The 17,989-nt window shown below is 42.8% G+C and overlaps 1 protein-coding gene across 1 annotated transcript in view; it reads left to right on the top strand.

The window, feature by feature from the left end:
* Positions 1-17,989, top strand: part of CSMD3 (CUB and Sushi multiple domains 3) — a 2,043,988-nt gene that overhangs the window by 1,832,184 nt on the left and 193,815 nt on the right. The window contains exon 55 of the mRNA XM_030189879.1: positions 10,588-10,761. Coding sequence (XP_030045739.1) covers positions 10,588-10,761 — 174 coding nt within the window. The remainder of the gene's footprint in view (positions 1-10,587; positions 10,762-17,989) is intronic.

Raw genomic sequence — 17,989 nt, 5'->3', positions numbered from 1 at the left:
CTCTTACTTGTTTAGTGTACAGTGCTGCATAGTCTAGTAACATTATAGAAATGATAAGTAGTAGTAGTAGTAGTAGTAATTGAATAGTCTTTGTTTCTGGAAAGATAAGCTGATAGTTCGGGTCATAGAGGAGTGAGAGAAAAGTGCAGTGTGCAAGACAGAGAAAAAGCTTACCTTGAAGCCCTTTTAGCATCAGCTGTAACCCAACAATGTCAGCTACCTCTTCACCCACTTTGACCTGCACCTCTCCTTGCCTCCGCAGAACAAACTATTTTGAGAATGTGGTCATATTTCTAAGGTAGCACATTGAATATGCATGAGCTGCATTTGTATGTAACACCTCCACTCCATACAAATGCAACTCATACATATTCACCATGGGTATCCTTAAAATCCAATGGGTTTCCAGCATTTGAGAACTGAAGATAGCTAGCCCTGCTCTATGATCTCTTTGCCATGTCCAATTAATTATTTTTAATATCGTGTGCAATAGTTATAAAGACCTTAGACAACTGTGTAATGTATGAACGATAATTTTGGATAGGCCAGCTGCAGTGATCAAAAATTCCAGACATTTGGTGCCGGTATCCACATATTGGCCAGCACCAAATATCTAGATAGATCAGTGACTTGCACCACTATCCAGATGGTGGAGATATTGAGCCCATTATCTGGATGGCTAACTGTTGTTCTAACTTTATTTGGATATTTAATCTGTTTAGCACATAACTTCCAGTTCTGTCCCTTGTATCAGTCTGGCACTACCCAGATACTGCTGGGGCAGTATGTAATGATTTTCAGTGGCACTATGTTATATGGAGGAGCATTAAATCAAGTGGAGAACATAGTGATTTTCAAACCAGAAAAATGCCTATATTTTTGTTTTGAAAATGGCCATTTGCTTGATGTTTTGGTGCTCAGTATGTCTAATTCATCCCCCCCCCCCCCCCCCAAAAAAAAAAAAAAAGTCCAAGAGAAAAACGCACAAAAACAAGCCATTAGGATGTACATGGGGTCAGCATTTGTGGTAGATTGGCCACACAGACATCACAGCAGAGCAGTGGAGCATCCTAGGTAGCACTGCAGTGGACTTCACATAAAAGGTCCCAGGTACACATCTCACCATTACCCCCTTATATTGTACGTTGAGTGCTCCAAAACCCACCAAAAACCTACTGTTTGAAACAGGATACTGGACTTGATGGACCTTTGATCTGTCCCAGTTTGGCAACGCTTATATTCTTATCTTCTTGGGTGACACCTATATTTATTTATTGCATTTGTATCCCACATTTCCCCACCTCTTTGCAGGCTCAATGTGGCTTACAATGTGTCGTTATTAGTAGATAGTGGATTAGGAGGTAACAGTTAGTGTTACATAAAGAATAGCATAATCAAAAGGATACAGTAGGTTTTTGGTGGGTTTTGGAGGACTCACACTTTCCACCACAAGTGTAACAGAGAAGGATATGGCCTGTGTCCCCTTCTCTACAGTACACTGCACTACTCCAGGGACCTACTTGCTGCTCTAATAGACCTGGCCATAACATCAGAAGCTGTCAGAGAGAATGGTATATAGTGTTTCTTTTATATCTTTGGGGGGAGGGAGGGGGTCAGTGACCACTAGGGGAGTAAGGGTTGTCAAGCCTTAAACCCCTCAGTGCTCTTTTGGTCATTTGGGTCACATTTGTTTGACTTAGTCATGATTAAACAGGTCTAGACCAAAATGTCTACTTATTGTTTTGTTCCATTATGTTAGAAAAATGTTCAAGTTTGGGAAAACCCAAATCCCGCCCTAACATGCCCCCAACACACCCCCTTGCGAATTGGGTGCACTGCATATGAACTGCATACAAAAAACTTTTAAAAATGGGTTTCAAAAATAGAGATTTAGAGGTTTGGCAAAAAAATGGCCATGTGCCTCTTTTTGCCGCTTTTCAGACGTTTTTCTGTTTCGAGAATGAGCCCTTTAACCCATTAGCGCCCAATATTCCCATATGGGAACAAATCAATTTGTTCCCATATGGCTTATTATGGGAACATTGGGCACTAATGGGTTAATGTTTTAATGTAAACACTAGCAGTTTTTTGACCAATCAGGATTAAGTATTTACTCATATGCAGATGATATAACTATATTCATTCCGTCTTTGGTTTCTCTAGAAGCCAGTACCCCAGGAATTGATTTATGTTTTCAGAGGATGGAATGCTGAGTTTGGGGGTTTAGGGGTGGGTTGGTGGTTTGTGGTGAGTCCTTCATGGATAGATGGGTTTTGGGGAGGGGTGGTCGTAACTTTGGTTGGGGTAGAAAACCAGGTGTTTGAAGACCTAGATGCAGCAAAAAAAAGAAAAAGGGGGAGGTAAAAACTGAGGAACTTTAATATAGTGAATATTCACATGTGACACCATCAGAAATAAATGCATGACCCTGCAACACCATGTGTCTTGCTGATACATAACTTATTGAACTTTTGTATGGAGTAGCTAGTTCGTTGCTGGCTGTGTTGAGATGGGGAAAGGCTGCTCTGGTGTATATGTTTGAAATAATCTGGGGAAATATTTTTTACAATACTATTTAATATTGATTGAATATGGGTGTAATAAAGCTGAGACCAATGTTTGGCCACTTATTGTTAAAAGTTTGGTGTTTGTACTGTAGTTTGGTGGGGCTAAGTATGTTGTTTGAGAGAAGTGTGAGACGAAGTGTGAATGCTGATGTTATTGGCTTTCTGTTTTTTGGAAAGAAACTTTGTTAATCTGCATGAATAATATGACCTCCAGCAATGTTAAACATTCATGGGTGCATGTTATAAGGGACTCCTCACCGAGTTCACGTCACAATAAAACATGGGGGTCTATATCCCAGTGTGGAGTCTGATGCTACAATATGCTGCTATTTCATTAAATACTAAGTACAAAATTTATACAGTACATTGGATTTAGAATCTACGTATAAAGTTTTTTTTGGCACAAGTTACAAAAAGCATAGTTCTGTTGTCTTTTTTAACTTTTTTGACAATTGTTTGAAAAGCAGATGTTTGATCGGTATATCTGTGATTGTTTTATTCATTTTTATGATATGAATTATTTTAAGGGGGGGGAGGGTGACTGCAGCATTCCTACATAGTTCAAAGCATATTTAAGCTTAATGTGGTTAATGGATAGTAGAACTGAATGGTAATATCACTAATATCATTCAGATCATCAGCAAACATTTTTTGAATTTCCTTTCCATTTATTAGGTGTGATATCTTAGGATGCTTAGAAACAGAAAAGGCAGATAAAGATCATATAACCTAGCTAGTCAGCTCATCCACGCCATCTGTTTTCCCTTAACATCTAATATGAATTAGATGATCTTGCTCGCTACTTGCTCACCATTATTTTCTTTGAGAAGCTAATATTGAATAACCAGCTATCTTTTTTCTTAGTAGACATACTAGTACAAGGTTTCAGAATTGAACAATCTCAGTGAAAGCACCAGATAATCACAGTAAGACTAAAATCAATGCATTCTGTTATTAGTTTAAATGCTAGCAGGACAATAGTACTTCTCTAAATATGAAATCTCTAGCTATTCTTGTACCAGAAACTGAAACATGATGAAAGCTTCAGAGAAAAATCCACATATGAGATTTCTTTTCTCTTTTTTTTTTAATTTAAAAAGGTCTTTATTGAACAATAAACAATACAGTCACAAAGGATAATCGTATAATCCGAGGGACATACTTAAACCATTTGTACTCCCTTTCTTTCTTCCTTAGCAGTGGTTTATGAAGAAGTATTTTTTTTCTTTTGACTGTACTGGTGGGATTTTTTTTTCCTTAGGATAATCCACAGTTTTTACTGTGTAGATTCATTTGAGTCATGTATATTTTGTTTATGTCATATTTATAAAACTTTAATAAAATAAAATAAATTCCACATATGGAAGGTAAGATGTGGGGGAATGATGTAACATTTCCTCAGATCCAATCCAACAGACCTTCATATCCCCACCTTCCCATTTTTCTCTCCCTTCCACACATAGTGGGTCTTTTACTAAAGATTATTACACATTATCTACAGTAGGGCCCATAGGAATGACACTTTTACCTAAGTGTATTAAGAAGGTATGTGTGCACTAGCTGCTAGCACATAACTGTTCTAACGATAAAGTGACCTAACACTTAGCATGAGCTATATCTCATGTTACCTGGATAGCATGAAGATCAGATGGCATTAAATACATCCACATTATCAACAAAGTAGTTAAAGCATGCTTAGTATATTATCTCCACATTAGCTATATTGGAAGATGCTGGATATGCACCCAACAGGTACCACAAAGATTTTGCAGTTACAATGTTTTTGTTTTTTTTTTTGCAATTAATGCACAGTAGCTGTAAAATGAAAGCTTACTGTCTTTCTCTGTGTGTGTGTGTAAGCCTTGAAGCATTCATGCTCCTGCTGTATCCATCTCCTGAAATGATGTCACGTACTTCTGTGTTCGTAAAGACCAATAACTGGAAGGGAACGCTGCAGAGTTGCCAGGCAACGGAACGCGACGTCACACGCATGAGGGTGTCATCGTCCCTCCCTTCCTCCCTCCCTCCCTTCCAGTTCCAGGCCCCCTACATCCAAATTTTAAAAGTCATTTTCACTTACGAAGTCGGGTTTACAGCGGCCGACAGCAGCAGCGATAACAGGCGTGCAAGCTCAGCCCTTCTCTGTCTCTCAGCTCTGGTCCCGCCCTCGCAGAACAGGAAATGAGGGCGGGACCAGAGCTGAGAGACAGATAAGGGCTGAGCCTGCACGCCTGTTACCGCTGCTGCTGTCGGCCGCCATAAACCCAACTTCGTAAGTGAAGATGACTTTTACATTTTGGAGGTAGGGGGCCTGGAACTGGAAGGAAGGGAGGAAGGGAGGGACGATGACACCCTCGTGTGTGATGTCGCCTTACGAGGAGGGGGGGGGAACCTGAAACTCGGAGGGAGGGAGTGGGGAACCTGAAACTCGGAGGGAGAGAGGAGGGAACCTGAAACTCGGTCCCCTGGAACTCGGAGGGAGGGGACGACCCTGGATCTCGGAGGAAGGGAGGGAGGGGACTGCGACCCTGGAACTTGGAGGGAGGGAGGGGGGACACTGGAACTGAGAGGAAGGGAGGGAGGGAGGGGGTACCATGGCACACCCTCTCATTCTCACACACGCACTCTCTCTCACAGACACACTCGCACCCAGTCTCTCTCTCTGTCACACACACACACACTCGCACATTCACTCTCTCTCATACACACACACTCTCAAACATACTCACTCCGAGGAAAACCTTGCTAGCGCCCGTTTCATTTGTGTCAGAAACGGGCCTTTTTTACTAGTATATATATATTACTTACCTTCTCATACCTGTGCTCAAGGCAATTTATAGCTCAAGTATAGTAAATAAGGGCTTAAAATTAAAACCCGATATATAAAGCAAAGGAGTATGAACTAAATTGCCCAGGGTATAGCGGAGTATTAAGACTTGGGCCTTGGTTTCTTTATCACTCAGCCTAGTATTCTAACCCCTAGTCCATGTTTCTTCTCCATGAAATATGATTTGTATCAGGGCTACAACACACAGACTAGCAACACACACACACACACACACACACACACACACACACACACACACACACACACACACATACATACATACATACATACATACATACAAACACAAACACACTTGATCCCTTCTCAATTTACATCTAAATAATCACCTTTAATCTTCCCTCATTTGATTCTTTCTTACTTTCAAGCTAATCCCTTTTATCTCTCCCTTCTTTTAACCCCAAATCCCTCACTGATTGCAGAGATGCTGTTAACCAGGTCCAGGCTAGAGATTTTGGGACAGTTCTGGATTTCTGTCCACCCTATCCCGTTGCATTCCAGGCCTTGAATCACTGATTTTAATGAGCAGGATCAGGCACTACGAATTCCACACTGCTTTGGGATGTAATTTTAAAACCAGGACTGTCCCCAAATACCTAGCCTGGAAATGGGTAACGTGGAGGGGCATAATCGAAAGGGGCGCCCAAGTTTTCCTGAGGACGTCCTCGCAGGACGTCCCGGCGAAGGAGCGGGGAAACCCGTATTATCAAAACAAGATGGGTGTCCATCTTTCGTTTCAATAATACGGTCGGGGACACCCAAATCACGAAATTTAGGTTGACCTTAGAGATGGTCGTCCTTACATAGTAACATAGTAGATGACGGCAGAAAAAGACCTGTACGGTCCATCCAGTCTGTCCAACAAGACAACTCATGTGTGCTACTTTTTGTGTATACCCTACTTTGATTTGTACCTATGCTCTTCAGGGCACAGACCGTATAAGTCTGCCCAGCACTATCCCCGCCTTCCAACCACCAGCCCCGCCTCCCAACCACCGGCTCTGGCACAGACCGTATAAGTCCTTAGAGATGGTCGTCCCCAATTTTCGGCCATAATGGAAACTGAGGACACCCATCTCAGAAACGACCAAATCCAAGCCATTTGGTCGTGGGAGGACCCAGCATTTGTAGTGCACTGGTCCCCCTGACATGCCAGGACACCAACTGGGCACCCTAAGGGGCACTGCAGTGGACTTCACAAATTGCTCCCAGGTGCATAGCTCCCTTACCTTGTGTGCTGAGCCCCCCAAACCCCACTTCCAACAACTGTACACCACTACCATAGCCCTAAGGGGTGAAGGGGGCACCTACGTGTGGGTACAGTGGGTTTCTGGTGGGTTTTGAAGGGCTCACATTTACCAGCACAAGTGTAAAGGTAGGGGGGGCTAGGTCTGGGTCCACCTGCCTGAAGTGCATTGCACCCACTAAAACTTTTCCAGGGACCTGCATACTGCTATCAGGGAGCTGGGTATGACATTTGAGGCTGGCATAGAGGCTGGAAAAAATATTTCAACATTTTTGTTTTAGGGTGGGAGAGGGTTGGTGACCACTGGGGGAGTAAGGGGAGGTCATCCCCGATTCCCTCTGGTGGTCATCTGGTCAGTTCGGGCACCTTTTCGAGGCTTGGTCGTAAAAGAATAATGGACCAAGTAAAGTCGGCCAAGTGCTCATCAGGGATGCCCTTCTTTGTTTCCATTATCTGTCGAGGACACCCATGTGTTAGGCACGCCACAGTCCCGCCTTTGCTATGCTTCCGCCATACCCCTGTTAACTTTGGTCATCCGCGCAACGGAAAGCAGTTGAGGACGCCCAAAATCAGCTTTTGATTATATCGATTTGGGCAACCCTGGGAGAAGAACGCCCATCTCCCGATTTGTGTTGAAAGATGGGCACCCTTCTCTTTCAAAAATAAGCCTGTTAGCATCTCTGTGATCATTTTTCTCACATAGCTGAACACATCCTACATCCCTTGTGGTGCCTCCACTTGTTGCTTGGCAATCATGGCTTGTGCAGTTTCCTGAGCACAATGAAGGCAATTGTATAACCTAGGTGCTCACATTTACTATGTATCACACTCATAAATGTTTAGAATTCTAGCAAACACTTATGTGCACACTTTCATTTGTGTATGCCAGCATGCTGCCTAAATGCCATTCTGCAAATTCCACTTAACTTAGATAGTATGTATTTGAAAGGGGGCTTATAAACAAGAGGAGCATGGGAAAGATATAGATAGGACTCCCACTTATAAAGGGTCTGTAAGGCTGGAGTAATGGCAGATTCAGTCTCTTGGCAAGGGTCACAAGCAGTTTCCTGTAAATTGTGCAGGAATCCTCCAGTTGCATTTCTGCTAGTGGGAGGTGGTGCTTCAAAACTGTGTTCTTTGGAGTCTTCCAGAATTTGCCTGTCTTTCACTATTGAAAATGTGATAGTGAGACAACAACCCCCACTGGCAGAGCTGCAGGTAGAGGACTCCTGCTCAGCTTAGAGGGAACAGTGGTCAGAAATGAGCTGCCGTTCCCCTCTATGTCTGGTGTTAGCGCAAGCATCTAAATGTTAGATGTCTCCATATCATGGTACATTAGTATTCTATAGTAGAACTGAGGAAACTAGGTTCTGTTATAAAATAGGCTCCTACGACACACCCTGGTGGCCTATCATAGAATTCCCTCAGTGTGTTCAACACCATAAATGCTACCAACATTGCCACAAACACTACCATTTCAATAACATCAATTTCTCACCCATCCCCTTCCATTGTCCCCATAGCACCAAATACCATTCCACCTAATGTGGGCTTTCTATGTGGCTCACTTTAGCATCACTCACCTCTCTTGCTGTAAATTAGAGGCTCTCTTGCCTCCAGTGCAGGCACCTCTAATGCCTAGGATTGCCAGATGGCTCTAATTGTCATGACAGTTGATCCAGTCAGTCTTGATTTTGCTCCAATAAATGTATAGACATGTAATCTTGTTAATCTTAGGGAAGACAATAGAGAAATCAGAATTATGATTATGTATATGTTTATTTAGAATTTTTTATATTGTCTTTTCTTATGAGCAGGCCAAGGTAGCTTGTGTTCACAAATTTAAAAATTAGAAAGGAACTCCATAAAATTAGGACAGAAGTAATCAAAAAGTGTCCATTCACACAAAATGAAAATCAGAACACACAGGCAAAGCCAGTCAGACCCGGGACTCTGGCAAACTAAACACCAAAAGCCAAGTGAAAAAAAAGAACACTTTCTGTGCAGATTTAAAACCATTTATGAGAGAATTCCTTATGTAGAGAAACAGGTGAATAATTCCAAAGATTGGATGCCAAGAAGATAAAATCCAAATTTCTAGTTGTTTCCATATGAGCTGATGCTGAAGAAGGAAGGGACAGATGTTATTTGTATAAAGATATAAAAGCACAACTTGCACCATAGGGTATTGTCAACTCAGATAAGTCCTTTTACCAAGCTGCATTTTTCCCACGCACCAAAGCCCTTTTAAGCGCAGTTGGTAAAAAGCCCTCAGACAAATATAGCCATGTGGTAAGAGAACTCTTACTGTATGGCCATGTGGTGGGGAGCCTTTACCGCCATCCATTGAGGTGACAATAAGGACTCCTGCAGTAACCGGGCAGCACGTGGCGATGCCCAATTACTGCCGGGTTACTGCTGCACAAGCCAGTTCCAGGGCTGTTCTTTTTCCCCTGGAAATAGCACATGCTCAGGGCAGAACTATCAGCCTTGTTGGGCCAGCGGTAGTCCCGATTTAGTGTTCAGTAAGCCCGCATAGGGATTCCCAGTACTTTATAAAAGACCCCCTATGTGAGGGATACATTCATATATAGCTCTATGGGCTAAAGCTAACATCTTAAACTGGAACCTAAAATGAACTGGTAACCACTAAAGCGGTGTAATATGACCCAACTCATGCCCTTTACAAAACAACTGGGCTGCCATTTTTTGAGCAATTGCAACTTTTTAAAGCTGGTACTAAGCCACACCAGCAAAAAACACATTACAATAATCCAACTGACACATAAATAAATAAATTAAGAAGCAACATGTGCAAAGTCGGAAATTCAAAACAACTACACACCGAGCAAAACTGACAAAAAAACTAGAAAACTCAATTTTTCAACCTCTGGAACTTGAGCCTACTACTACAAGTAGTGAATGCAAAGGGGTAGAACCAGGACTAGATGAAACTGTTCTGAAATTTGGGATGGCTGATGTAACAGCCTAATTCTATGTACGTGGTCCAAGATTCTACATATTCATGCATGTTCAAAGCAGAGAAACGCTGGCAATTACTGTAACAAAGAACACTAATACCTTGAGGCCACTGCTGATAATGTAGCTGATAAGTGTTTCCTAAATTTAAAAAAGTAAGCATAGTTTTTAATATTTATTGCTTGATAGAAAACAAACACTTTCAGTCTCAAAGAGAGATTTTGCAGATAGCTTTTATCTTCCTCTCAACTTCATTTGTTTTTAAATTAGAAAATTAGTTTTAAATCACACATCATTAGAATACTGCAATAAAAGGTTTCTGCCTTGGCCTTCTTTTCCTAAGATGTTTTAAAAAGATGAAATGAGAAAAAAATTATTTGTAATACATCACAAAGCGTAAAGTCCTTATTTTGCAGACTGACCCCATGCAGTGCATTCCAGGATGCACCATGTGAAGTCTGGCACTGCCTTTTTTCCAGGATATTGGCGCAGTGATCATGGATCACTGAAGTTTATGTAACATACATATACATAGATTAGAATGCCTGCATTCTTTTGAATTTCTCTAGAGATATTTTTGTTAATACAGTGCTTAAGAATTAAGATGATGATTTTCAAATTCATTTAACCGGATATTTGGGCTATCTGAAAAAAATGTCTACCTTATCCATAGGTTAATATGCACATGCGATCACCATCATGCTTACTAATGTCTGTGGGTACTTTTTCTATGGGCAATTTTCAAGAGAAGAGTTTGTGCATACTTTCTTTTTGAAACTGGTACAAAGTCAGTGGGGAAGAATACTCAAAGGACTTTGCAACAGCTCTCATAGTTTTGACAACTGCCCCAGCCAATGTCTCTTGTGTTTCATATTGCATTCAACAAGCCATAACATTTCTATATATATTTTTTCTAAATTATTATTATTATTATTATTTCATTCTATTAGCTGTTAGCTGTGGTCATCCTGGTAGTCCAATATACGGAAGAACAAGCGGAAGTGGTTTCAACTTCAATGATGTTGTAATATTCTCTTGTAACACTGGATATATCATGCAAGGACCAACACGAGCACAGTGCCAAGCCAATAGACAATGGAGTCACCCTCCTCCAATATGTAAAGGTCAGTGTTCAAAACTTGTAATTCTGAGGGTTTTTTAGAAATACATCAAAAGCTAATAGATATTCACATGATTTTATTGTATTAGTGGCAAAATATATTATCGTTTAAGATAATATTTTATAATGTATTGTTTATGCTGTTTTCAGGTTTATGTTTTTATAGATATTGGTCTTTTTTGTTTACAATTCAGACATGGATAATTTAATGTCAGTAAGATGCCTCCAAGTTTCTTTGATTACTTATTATTGTGTGAGAACAACTGCTAGTCATTTTACAGTTGAACTTATATATTAAGGGCTATAAAGTGACCATGTTATCTTGATCAAAATTATATCTCCAAGGGTAATGAAATTAATGAACTGATTACTTGGGAATGATTGTTTGTTTTTGTCTTTTATAAATATAAATGATTGAACATATATATTTTTATTTACTATTACAAAATCTTCAACATAATTATCTTAGTGCTTGTTACTTACAGTGTACTTCTTGTAAATTTGAAATCAGCTGAGAAACTCTTTGAAAGGAAAAGACTTTAACAAGCAGAGATCACACATCCATTTAGAAGAGTCTCATGAAGCCTGGTGTAATAAAGTGTGCTATGCTTAGCAATCCTTTATATTCATAATTTCACAGGTCATTTTGAAGTACTGTGTGGTATATCCATGTGTAAGTAGTAGCATTTGCACCTGTAGATTTCAGACACATGTAAATGGCAATTGCAGAATCCTACTGTTTACATGTGGAGATGGCTCTGAATGAATGAAGGTGTTCTTGGGTGTCATTTGGATGGGGCAAAAGATGATATATATATTTCTCATTTCAGAGTGTGAACACAAGTTCCCTGTTGCCTTTTGCACCTCCTGTGACGCATGCATGGAGTTCTGCAAAGTGATCGTTTTGGCTTGTGCTTGAAACAGGGGACTGAGGGGGTAATCCTGCTTAGGTCCCCAGCACTTTTTTAAGCCTTTAAAAGTACATTTTGGACTTTGGTGCTTAGTTTGCTGCATTTATATATAAAAGAGCTCAGTTCTATAACAGGGCACCTGGTAGGAGCCTATTCTATAATGGAACATAGGTGCATGCTTTCCTTTACAGAATACTAGTAAAAAAGGCCCGTTTCTGTAGGCAAGGAAACGGGCCTTAGGCAGGCAATCCCCCCCCCCACCCCGTGCTACGGCCCCCTCGAACCCACCCCCTCCCGCGAACCTGTCGATCCCCCCCACCCCGGAACGCCGAAAACTGCCGCCACCGTCGCCGCCGTTGTTGTGCTACCTTCCCTTCCCTTCCCGTAGGTTCTTCAATCATCTTCTTAGAAAGTTTAACTCCGTGCGTCTGACGTCAGACGCACGGAGTTAAACTTTCTAAGAAGATGATTGAACAACCTACGGGAAGGGAAGGGAAGGTAGCACAACAACGGCGGCGGCAGTTTTCGGCGTTGCGGCGGGGGGGGGGGGATCGACAGGTTCGCGGGAGGGGGTGGGTTTCGAGGGGGCCATAGCGCGGGGGGGGGGGTGACAGCTGATTCCGAGGCAGTAGGAGGAGTAGGGAAACACGCTGCACGTGTTTCCCTACTCCTCCCCTTGCCTTGCAATCAGCTGTGTTGACGTCAGTGACATCCTGCGTGTCTGCCTCGCAGACCACTTGCAGCCAGGGACCCACGGTCCCAAGCATGGAACGTTGGAGGTGAGAATTATTATATAGGATAGGATTAGCCTAACCAGGTACATATGTCCATAAAGGGGCCCTTTCACAAAGGCGCGAAAGGGCCTACCTTCGTTCAACGTGAGCCAGATTGGTATTACTGCCTGGCTACTGTGTGCCCCAGGTGGTAATTCTGAATTTGGTGTGTTCCGAAAACATGTGGTAGCTATTTTCTACTGAGTGGCACTTACCCGGTGGTAAACAGCAGTGGATGTGTGCTACATGCCTACTGTCCGGGTAGCGCGTGAGACCTTACCGCTAAGTCAGTGGGAGGCATTAATGTCTCAGGCTGAAAATGGATGCACGCTGGTTTTTATGTTGCCACACGTCCATTTTACGGCCCCTTAAAAAAAGGCCCTTTTTCCAGGACGCAGTAAAAACTGGCCCAACACGCGCCCAAAAGATGTGCTTACAATGCTGCAGGCCAATTTTTACCACAGCTTAGTAAAAGGACCCCAAAGTTAGGTGCCAGCACCTACTACTAACCATAAATCAGATTTATCACACTGTAAATGTGTATATTACTATAAGTTAGGAATATGTGAGTCTCACCCTTGCTCTGCCCAAGATCTGCCCATGTGTTCACCCACCATACAAATAATGCACTTAGGGGTCTTTTTACTAAGGTGCAGCAAAAGTGTCCTGTGGTAGTGTTGTCGTGTGTATTTGGCACTTGCCAGGCCAGTTTTTACTGTGTCTGGGGGGAAAGGGCTTTTTTCAATGGGATGGGAATAGAGTCTGCAGTAAAATTGAAACCAGCGCGCACCTGTTTACAGCCTGAGGCCATAACGCCATCCATTGATCTAGCAGTAGGGACTCATGCACTACATTCGCGGTGACCGGTCAGAGGGCCCCCTACTGTCAATTAACACCAGAAACACTGTACGCAGTAGGAAATTAAAAAATAATTTGGCACGGCATCATGGGCAATCATCCCTAATTCCCTCCAGTGGCAATGTTTTATGGCTTATTTGCTAATAAAACAGGTCTAGAATAAAACATCCAATTTATAGCCCTGGATGTTTTTGTTTTGTTCCATTATGTCAGAAAAAAACATACATATTAGGAATGCCCAGATGCAGCCCTTAACATGCCCCTGATATGCCCTCTTGGCGCACTTCTGATGGACTTCATAGAAGAACGTCTAAAAATTGGTTTTGAAAATATCAATTTGGACGTTTTTGTAAGAAAAATGTCCCAATGCAGATTTATGCCACTTTTTGGATGCTTTTCTCTTTTGAAAATGAGCCCCATAAAGAAAAAAGTCAAATAAAATAAATGAAATTCTTTTGTTTGCATACCCATAGTCAGTATTTTTTGTCAGTTATGTATGTAATGCTGTAATTTCAGTTTAGGTAATGCATTTCTAATGATAAACCAGTACTCAATGCATGTTACAATGTATCTGGAGGCATATTTTCAAAGCACATAGACTACTGAGAGGCGCATTTTCAAAACATTTAAACTTAAATTTACATGGCAGAGCATTTTCAATATAATGTCCAAATGACGTGAGAGACGTTTATCAGAAAATGGCCAACATAACAGGGATATAATAAATAAATTAATGGTCTTAACAAATCAAAAATACCACAAATAAATGTCTACAAGTAACATGTTCTGGAAGAGAGGTAAAAAAACTTCTACGCCATTCAACAATACACTGTGTAAAACATGCAGCTGAACTATCAGCGAGATATTCCGGTGGTAGCATCTAGACGCTCCTGTGATTTGCAAGATAGCTGTGCACGTGGAAGAGTGTCCCAGACAGAGTAAACATGTCCCTCAGGAGAGAGTCAAATTACTCTGTCCAAGAAACACAGCTCCTGGAAACTCTAATTCAAGTATCACCACCATCTGCCCCCAGAAATGTCTCCAGCCTGGAGACACATAAGATACATCCTGGCAAGGTAAGTGTCCAGCATTGCTCCCTGGAGCACAACAGCAGCATAGGCACCGGTATAAGAGGCTTGGGGAGGCTAAGCCTCCCCTGCTGCAGCAGGATGGATCAGCTATGGAGTTCCGCTGCTCTGGGGGGGGGGGGGGGGGGGGTTAAATTGTTGATTTACCTCCATCCTCACAGCAGGAGCTGTCTCTAGCCTTGTGTAACCGGTTGTAGAAATTGGTTTATGGTTTAATTTGTTTACCTTACTGCTGGAAGAGCAGGGGGGTTGGCTGGAGGTGTCCTGGGTTGCCAGGGAGATATTTAATGAGGGTGACTTCCTGACCTGCACATGAGCAGTTCATACCAAAGAGACTTGCACTGACACCTGAGGACAGATAGCAGCAGAATCGGATACTGGGCCAGCATGATCAGAAAAAGTCACCAGACAACAAAGGTAGAAAATATTTTATTTTCATTATAGTGTTTGGAATATATCCACTTTGAGAATCAGGTGTATGCCACCCCCCACCCCAACGTGCAAAGCCATAATGAGGGACTGCACAGACCTACACTGCTTCTCCCCTGATCCTGGTCACCACCTTCATAGTGCTTGCACAGTTGGCAGCAGCTCCCTAAAGTACAGTCTGATGGCCACATGCACACCATCTTTTCCTCAATGCCCATCCCCACATACTGCATAGAAAGGCCAGCATTCAACCCCCAATCACCATGGCCACCTCAGCTCACATAGCACCTTTGCCCATGTAAAGCAATCCCTGCCCCCACACCATCTGCCTGTTACCAACTATCACAGCCTATGTGATGAGCATTGCACAACTGGTATGAAAACATAATAATGATATCAGACACTAATTGTGTCTGATATCATGGAATGATTATGTCATAACCAAACTCTGTAAGCCACATTGAGCCTGCAAATAGGTAGGAAGATGTGGGATACAAATGCAATAAAATAAATAAATAAATAATAATGTAGGAGAAGTCAAGAAGATCTGTCATCGGATCCCTGTCTGTACCAACTTATGTGTTGCAGACACTTTGAAGTTCATTGGGAAACGTGATTACTCTGGTGCTGGTACTGGCACATCCGCCATGAAAAACCTTCACTGATCCAGTGCATGAGGGATCACATCCAGTGCCAAAGTAAGTAGCACAACCAGAGCACCCTTATAACACCTCTGTTCTGAATCAAGGACTGAGGAGTCAGCTGCCCTTCTTCCAGTGAGTCCGCTAACCCCACATGTGTTGCACCCAAACCACAATCTATGAGAAGACATAGAAAGGAATGGGAGGGAGGCCTTTACTCACCATCCATCAAACACCAATAACAAAGGGCTCGGTGTGGTACACACAACAACCTACTTAGCATAATGCAGCCCCAACAGCAAGTCAAATAAAACGTTTTTTACAAACACCCACTATGGGAGCTGAACCCACAATCTGCATTTGGAGTGGCCTCTCTGATCACAGTGCTTACAAGGTTCCCTGTTATGTCATCTCATTGATGACACCAGGTAACAACACCTGCCCACAGTTGTCTCAGGACATGCCTCTCATTAGCGAACTGCACCACTAGACAAGTCATGTAGGATGTCGTGATCTTACCTGCTAACTGTTTCCAACACATAGGATACCCTACAGCCTGGGTCCATCTGGACGAGGAGGAGGAGGCAGCCAAGGACCAACCAGCTGAGGTGGAGAAGGCATATGGGGACCAGCCGGCTGAGGAGGAGGAGGCAGCCATGGACCAGCAGCAGTGGAAGATGGTGAAGGTCAAGGCTGGCTGGCGCGTGGAAAATTCCACACACCCCCACCTAGGTCTGTTTCTCCATTTTGTCCAATATGTGTGGATATCCTGATGTGCAAAGGTTGATGGGTGCTATGGTGCCACCAGTACTACATGAGACCTGGAAAGGGAGAAAGGGAGACTGCATAAAGGGGGTGGGAGGAAAACAGGTCTGCAGTCTCTTAACACTCACTTGTGCCAGGTTGGGGTCATACGCCATCACGGAGTAGGGCCTTTGCAGAACAGAATCTCTAGCCCAAATATTGGCCAGCCAGGTCCTGGGGTGGGGTGGCCCCTTTTTGGCTAGGAGCTGGACACCTATCAGCGAGACATGTGCAGGGAATGTGGCTGCTGCATGCACGTGTATCCAGACAGATTCCTGGCCCAGCTCATCACAAACAGGGGGACCAGCCAGTCAATAGCTAGCTTCTTAGCTCTGCTGTGGAGATGCTCCACCTACAGATACCCTACGCCCATCAACTTAGGCAGTGTCGGTCTGGGGATATGAGGATGTTGCAGTTTTAAAGAAGATGAGCCTTAACTGTTGGAACAGTGAACTGGACATAATAATACAAAGAGAGTCAGAGTATGGGGAAGTTGATAACCTACCTCTCCATTGAACTCTTTATCTATTTGAGTCCTGGGGTGGGGATAGGGGCATGAACATTTGCTACAATACCTATCCTATCACCGGATATGTGGTGTCACCAAATGCTGGGGTTGATGGGGCTGCAAGGTCTGTGCCAGAAGCTTTGGGGAACACTTGGCATGTGGGTCCCCAAGTCCAGCTCTGTGCTGGTAGCTACAATCTGGTTGGCATCAAAGGTGTCCTGTGCCAAACATCACACATATATAGTTGTCCTGCTTTGGCCAGGTAGAAGGCCACATGTACTGATTTGGGTCATAATTAGTCTACTCAAAGTTGCAATAACAGACCAGCCTAGTTAATCCCCCCTGACCCTGCAGCCCCACATCCTTTGGACACACAGCATAGAGCTGCCTAAAATAAAAGTATGTTGTCTCACACTAGCGATCAACATGGTACCAACCAGCAGATATGCATAAGTATGAGAACTAATAGTCACACTAATCCACCCGACAACCCACTCAGTTAAGATAGCACACCTACTATAACTACCTTAATCATTCCTTCCCTTCCTCTTTCTTCCCTTATTTAACCTCTGCACAATAGTAAATGTATCTGCCATCCTGTAATGACAATGTTAACAAAACTATGTAAGCCACATTGAGCCTGCAAATAGGTGGGGTAATGTGGGATACAAATGCAATAAATAATTAAAATAAATAAGTAGTGCTAGTGTTTACTCTCTGTTCTGCATGCCTCCTTACCCACAAACAACATGGTTGAGGGGGAAGGAAATACATTCTAACAGCAGCGGAAAATGTATACATGAACATTCTTACAGCAATGGTATACATGGGTGAGGAGGAAAATGAAAGCAATCCTGTACAACTGTGGGGGATATATACATGAGTCAGGAGTCAAACAAACACACACATGTTTATTTTATCACAATTGCAAACTGTCAGTTACTGAACAGCACAGGAGCTTGCCCATAGGAATAACTCGACTCAATCAGAGATCAGCAGGGCATAGGCCAGAGGAATAGTGTAGGTACCATGCCGGAGCCACCTGCAGGTGATGAAGAGCAGGAACTGTAACTGGATGCCCCTCCCCCTGACATGTGCTGGTGGTTCAGTGAAGGAGACCCACTTCTGCCCCGATTCAGAATCGTTTTCAGGACTGGTGAGAAGTTTCAAATGTGCTCTACTATGGGGAACATAAGAGAATATAAGAGTAGCTATACTGG

The sequence above is a fragment of the Microcaecilia unicolor genome, chromosome 1 (assembly GCF_901765095.1).
Source record: "Microcaecilia unicolor chromosome 1, aMicUni1.1, whole genome shotgun sequence".
Lineage (NCBI taxonomy): Eukaryota > Metazoa > Chordata > Amphibia > Gymnophiona > Siphonopidae > Microcaecilia > Microcaecilia unicolor.
The sequence above is the reverse complement of the archived record's forward strand: the minus strand, read 5'-3'. Positions and strand labels throughout refer to the sequence as shown.